This window comes from Orycteropus afer, unplaced genomic scaffold (genome assembly GCF_000298275.1).
Source record: "Orycteropus afer afer isolate SDZICR_OR568_19922 unplaced genomic scaffold, OryAfe1.0 scaffold00011, whole genome shotgun sequence".
In the NCBI taxonomy this organism is placed as follows: domain Eukaryota; kingdom Metazoa; phylum Chordata; class Mammalia; order Tubulidentata; family Orycteropodidae; genus Orycteropus; species Orycteropus afer.
Window position 1 is genome coordinate 2,494,645 of NW_006921598.1, and position 6,742 is coordinate 2,501,386.

The 6,742-nt window shown below is 41.1% G+C and overlaps 1 protein-coding gene across 1 annotated transcript in view; it reads left to right on the forward strand.

Annotated features, from left to right (window-relative positions):
* The first annotated feature begins 59 nt into the window (after positions 1-59).
* EPHA7 (EPH receptor A7) overlaps positions 60-6,742 on the forward strand; it is a 224,850-nt gene continuing 218,167 nt past the window's right edge. The window contains exons 1-2 of the mRNA XM_007950746.2: positions 60-156; positions 4,532-4,596. Coding sequence (XP_007948937.1) covers positions 60-156; positions 4,532-4,596 — 162 coding nt within the window. The remainder of the gene's footprint in view (positions 157-4,531; positions 4,597-6,742) is intronic.

The window sequence follows — 6,742 nt, forward strand, 5'->3', positions numbered from 1 at the left end:
CATTTAAAAAGCTACGAGTCAAGATAACTGAAATCTAAAATAAAACCTGCTCATGCACCATGGTTTTTCAAACTCGGCACCCTTCATGGATTATTTTATGCTACATCTGGCTGCTCCGCTTTGCACATACGGGAGAGGCTCAGGCTGCAAAGGAAGGTAAGGTGATAGAAAAGCAAAGTTTCTTCTGACTTATTTATTTAGCTGTCTACCTGAACAAGCCAGCTCGTCAGCGGGGCTGCGGGCCGTGCCTCTGGCGCGGGGCGACCCTCCCCCGTCCGCTCCCCGCCCCCTCATCGCTCCGGCTGCTCCTGCCCGGCTGGCGGACGGCGAGCGGGGCTGTTCCGAGTTGCCTGCAGCCCGTGCTAGGGCCCCTCCAGAAGGGAGCTGGTTTCTGGCATGGGCCACCCGGATGGAATGAGCGGCAAAGGAGGGAGAGGGAGATGAGCGGAGAGAGAGCACGGCTGGCGAGCCAATTCTCTAGGACCCGGGACGGGTCCAATCTGTTTCCCTCTGCCCGTCCACCTCCTCTCCTTTCTTCTCTCGGTGTTTGCCTCCGGTGGGGAAAGCTGTGGCCGGAGTTGGGTCTGAGACTGGGGGGTGGCGGGTACGGTCCTTAGTGTCCAGCTAGCCCTCTAGCGAACGGCGGGAGTCCGGAGCCTTCCCAGAGGGGTTGAGGCTTGCGTGAGCTTGGAACGCTCGGGTTACTAATGAAGTCCTCACTGCGTCGGAGGTGGCGGCGCGGGCCTGCGCTTGGCGCTCGGCCGCCGGCGCGGAACAATAAAGCCGTAGAGGTGGAAGTGGCTCGAATGGTGCGCGCCTCACCGGCCGGGGCCGCCTCCAGGGAGCGAGCGCACTCTGAGCGCGGGTCGGGGCGGCCGTGGGGGCAGCGGCCGGCCAGTGGGTCTCGGCGGGCGGAGGATACTAGCGGAGGGTTGGGGCTGTGAAATTTGTAAAGAAATGATGCTTGAGGGAATACGAGTCCCGGAATCACTTGCCCCACACCCAGGCATTGGAGGAGTCTGAGTGGCTAAACCTCTCGAAAGACCTGAACCCTGAGAGCTAGTTCGGTCTAAGAGAGCTGGTTTCATTTGCCCAACCAGATACGTCTGTGTGTGGTTATTTATTATTTATTTTCCTTCTCCTTTGAACCATTGACAGGAGGTAAAATACCTTTCGGTGCCTGTAGTTGGAGCTGGGGAAAAATAAATCCTGTCAATGGAAATGCCTTGCCCCCCCCACCCCTTAGACAGGCTGTGTGTCTAAGGTGGGATTTTAGACGCTGAGAAACAGAATAATTATTTGTTCTTTATGTAGAGGGTAGAGCAATCTGTCAGATTTAGGTCATGGGATGTGCGTGGGTGTGTGGAGGGGGTGTAAATGTCGGTCCTCGCTTCATTTATTCCTGAAAAGTTAGTAATTTAGTGTTGATCTTTATTCCAGTCGCCTACCCCGTTTCGTTCATTCAGCACCCCCAAAGCCATATCCTACTCCTTCATCTAACCTGACCTTCTGACCCTAGTTTTCACATCTGCAACCTGTGTTGAAGTGGAACACATTCAGGGAAAACCGTGACTCCGAACTGATGGTTACTTGTTTGCAGATGACTAGACGTCTGCCAGGAACGCACAGCCATGCACACCAAAGAACACATGTCCACTCTCCTGACATTAGCGATCATTCGATCATTCGATCATTCTACGGTGGGACTTCGTACTGAGTCCTCTGGAACGGCGGGACCTGAGGAAAAGTTTTCACCGCCGCGGCGAAGCCCGGCGCACTAGCACACGCAGGCTGGGGCAGGAGTTTGAGCTATAAATAACTGCATCACTAGGGGGAGAGGTTCCTGCAGCTAGAGTTAGTTACTCGCTCGCTTTTCTCTCTAGGTGTAAGATACTTGGAGAGGATTCTGATTCTAGGCGTCTGAGTTCTTTAAATGCAGATGTAAGATGTTTAAAAGACGGGTGGAGTGGCGTTCTCCTTGGCCGGCGGGTGGCGAGTGAGTCCGGCTTCTCGGTAGCGACGCGCCCAGAGCGCAGAGGAGATCAAGAGCGGACGTTCTGGGAAAGAGCCTCCCCGGACGGTCCACGGCTTCGTCAACGCCCAGGGGCGAGCGCTGGGAACTGCCTAGAGTAGGTGCCCGACCTCCCGGGGTCGGGAGGAGGCCTTTGGGGGAAGACATAGCACCTTGTTCCCCTCTCTCCCTGACCCATACTCCGGGAGGTCAGTTCCCGCTACTGTGAGCGCATGTAAAAGTCAGAGTCTGACGCTTGGAGGCGAAGTGCAGCTGCTGTGTTTCTCTCTGTAAATGCTGTTGCTGCTGTCCCCTCGGAGGAGACGATTCCCGAAAGCCTCTCTCTTCCAAGCTCTCTCATGGAGCCCGGGCGCCACCGGCTCCCTGGAGTGCCTAGATCTGGCCGAGGCGTAATGGATGATCTGCGCGCCTGGCGCTCGGGTTAGCAACCCCCGCCCCGCCCAGCCTACGGCCCCGCCCCGGCCCGCGGCTGTCCCTTTGGCCCAGGGCTGGTTGAGGGCAGGGCGCGGCAGGCGCGTTGCCCTCACCTCTGCCCGGCCTGTGTTCTCCGCATCGGTGCCGGAGGCAGGGCTGCGCATCGTGGGCTCGAAGGCAGGGTGACATTGAGTATTCAAAGCTGGAAGGGGAAGCGCACACTTGTGATTTTTTTCCGGGAGCGAACGGCGGGGAAGCGAGACGGACTATCACTAAAGAGCTGTTTGTCACTAAACACTCTCTGGTCTGTTTCTATCTTATTTTTATTTGTTAGTTTGTTTGCAGATCTTTTAACTCGTTTCCCATCACCTGAACACTGCGTCCCTAGTTCCCGGCCCCAGGCTGTGATGAGTGGTAATAGGACAGAAATAAACAATTGCAATCAATGCTTATCACACTCTCAAACGACAGAGGAATGTCACCTGGGTGTAAAATCAAGTTGTCTCCTGTGAATACACCCCCCACCCCTCCCCCCCCCAAAAAAACCTCAAAAACAAAAAGAAAGTACCTAGAACCCACTTTTACTTGTGCTTCGTCTCTTTTGTTGAGAGTAAAAAATAAACTTTAAAAATTATTTCATCTAACTTCATTAGTCCAACGGTTTGTTAATGCTCCAAGTACGAACGTGATATTTTTAAACTGTTGTTTTCCTATTTGAAAGCGAATCAAATGCTTTTGACCAAGATTTTTGCTGTCGTGGTATCTGTGGGTCTTAAATGTAAAACATTTAAAAAAAAAAACAAAAAACCTCAAAAACAATGTCTGTATACTGTATCTATCTTATCTACAGTTACAGGGGATAACCTTGCTTAGAGTGAAGGAGTTGAACACATAATCAACTGTTCTTTGTTTTCTTAGCATAACAAATTTTAATTATGCTTCAGATTCACATTCTTTATCTCCTAGTGTTTGAGAGTTGGTCAGTATTTAGAAGTCCATGTAAGCATGTATTTTAAGTCTAAATCCTAACATTTTGCTGAGACTGATTTTAAGAATGTTTACATATTTGAAAATATAGTCACTATTATTTGGACAAATCAATGCACTTGTTAAAATGCTGTAGAGTCAGAGAAATATTTTAAGAATAAAAACTCATGTGTAACTTTGAAACTAGTCTTACCAAGGAGAGCTTTAGGAGGGTAATTGTCCTAAAACCAGTAAAATATATCAAATTGGAAGTATGATGTGTTTTGAAGTATAACATTCTTATCATTCTCTTATATTAATATTATCAGGATCATTTACTATCCATTATGTAAATTACAAATATTAAATTAATTGCATTATGCCTTTTCATAGTATACAAGTGGAATACAACTGTTATTAAAAGTCATGTTAGGGTTGAATTATACCATTCTTGAGATTTAGTTTTGAGATATTTGGAAATTAAAAAAAAAAAATGAAATATTGAAAACAGATATTTGACTAATCTACAAGTGTACTTTGTAAATAATAATCAATTTATTTTTTTCTCATTATAACATTGCTTAATATATCTTTTAAAAACATTTCTGTATTTGTTTTGACTTAAGAGAAGTCACTGTGGTGACAATTTAAAAAATTCTAATTCTCAAAAGTCTCTAGGAAGTACTTTTGAAAGAGTATTATAAATTAATGACTGAAAGCAATATGGGAGTTACATTTTATTATGTTCAATTTATATTGATAACGTGTCAAGGGCTCAGTGGTTTACAAAACTCTATCACATATAGTTTGTATGAAATCAAAATATATTACAAGTCAATTTTTTACCTTTATTTTGATCCTACTGTTGAATTGTAAAATTTATTTTAATATATGTAATTTAAAAATACCAAAAATAATATTGGTATTTTATTACCTTTTTCTTCTTGAAATAGTGGAATATACTTGTATCAGATAAATAGTCATTTCATCTTTAATTTACATCAATAAATATATCTCAAGTGATAAAGTGACAGTTATATAAAAAATTAGATATAGTTTAATTTAAATGTATGTTTAAATCTTTCACGTAAGTTTTTGAAATCAAGCCTTCTTTTTCAGTACTGCTACTGGATTCCAAAGCACAACAGACAGAGTTGGAATGGATTTCCTCACCACCTAATGGGGTAAGCACTTTTTCTCATAAAATACCAACTTTCATATTTAAAGTAAGAAACAAAGCCTACTTCTATGAGAATGGGCATATTATTACTGTTCTTCATATTTAAACTAACCATTTTAATTCCAAATACTTTGTTCAATATTTTGTTGTATTTATAATGAGACATTGAGTTTTCTGGGTAGGGAACATATATTAGAACTTGGGGAAATGAATTGAAAAAACTCCCTATAACCATGGTATTTTGAGCTCCTGTTGTGAATGGAATCATACTTCAGGTTCCAGGCTATAAATGCTAACTAATTACAGGGAACATTCCTTTCACAAACTCACTTAAACCTTTTTAGTTGCTTTAAATTTCTGTAGTATAATCACCAGGTAGGTTGTGTATAGTTCTTTAAAACAGTATGTAATCTGTTTTCCTCTTTTAAAACCAGTTTTAGCATCATTGAATATATACTTTAAAAGGTAACTAAAAATATAATATGGTTAACATTTTTACATATAAATTGCTATAAAATATTATTTGGAGTCTCCAACTTTATATCATGTGCTATCTTCTGTTATTAATCACGAACAATGACATAACATGTTATAGTAAAAGTATCCTATAATAAATATGAGTGAATACTGTTCAATAAAAATCTTTCAAGATAAAAACCCAACTCACTGTCATTGAGAAGATTCTGACTCATAGCAAGCCCCATTGGGATTCTAAGGCTGTAAATCTTTACCAACGCAGACTGCCTTATTATCTTTCTTCTGGTGAGTGGCTATTGAGTTTGAACTACTGACCTTCTGGTTAGCAGCCAAATATCTTAACCACTATGCCACTAGAGTTCCTTGCATCAACATATAAGTAAGCCCTAAACAAATGCTGACATTAGGTTTCATATATCTAGAAGGATATGCTACTTATTTAAATTTAGTTCAGTATCCATGTTTTCAGGTCTTATTTTAGAGGGTACATTCTTCATTCCTTATTAGGGAAAAAGTATCTGAGAGAAGAGAATATACTCCATTGTTACTTACGTTAATCTTTGGCACAGTAAGAAACTGAGAATCTAAAAAATGTGAAGGATGAGTAAGGATGTAAAGTTTAACGAATCTTGCCAGAAGCAAAGAGAATAAATAAATAAAGTCTGAAAGGGATTTTGAGTATAAGAACATCATAAAAGCAGTATGTCATGAATTGGAAGTCTGTTAGGAATACAAAATATGCACAGTGCCAATCTGTTTAAAATTTTCAGATTTTGATTGAATTAATGTTTTAGAAAGTACTTACAATTATATTTTAGCTATCTGTATTGGTCACAATAAATTACGGACAAATGATGAAATATCGTATATAGATTGAATGTAAAAAGTGCACTGAGTTTGAGATATGAATGTAATACTTTTCATGAAAGTGAAGTAGTTTCCATGAGTAAAATAATTTATATTATAGAAAGACATTCACTATATAAAATGGAGCACCTTTCTTGCCTATGACAGATGTAGCCCATTTTCAATCATCTATCAATTAAAGCAATAGAGATAGAGGATGATTTTATCTGTGAAGAGAAGTTAACTGATACATGATTGCAGTATTTCACCCATGTAATTCACAATTGATAAATTATGACTGTCAATGTTATCTTGAACTCAAATGATATTTTACCATTCTAAAGTATCTTGAGTTAAATATTAACCCTAATTATCTATAAGAATCAATATATAATATTAGAAATTGATTGTTGTTGTTATGTGCCGTCAAGTCAGACCTGACTCATAGAGACCCCTCCTTGGGTTTCCAAGGAAGTAGATTGCCCCATCTTCCTTCTGCGGAGTGGCTGGTAGGTTTGAACCACCAGCCTTCTGGTTATCAGTCAAGTGCCTTAGGCACTATGCTGAAATTGATAGGTGATAATATTTTCCATCTATAAGATAGTTTAAGTCACATGTGATTTGATATCTAAGTGGAAAAAAATGTTACCAAAACTTACATTTCTAAAAAATATTTTTATAAACATTCTATCAAAATAAAGCATCTGAATTAAGATGTCTTCCTCAATGGTGTCATTTGTGGAAATGATTGCACTTTCTGGGAAAATGAGACAATAAAATGAGAATTTTGTTAAATGGATTTATGTAGTCTTACTATTTGTTATCTA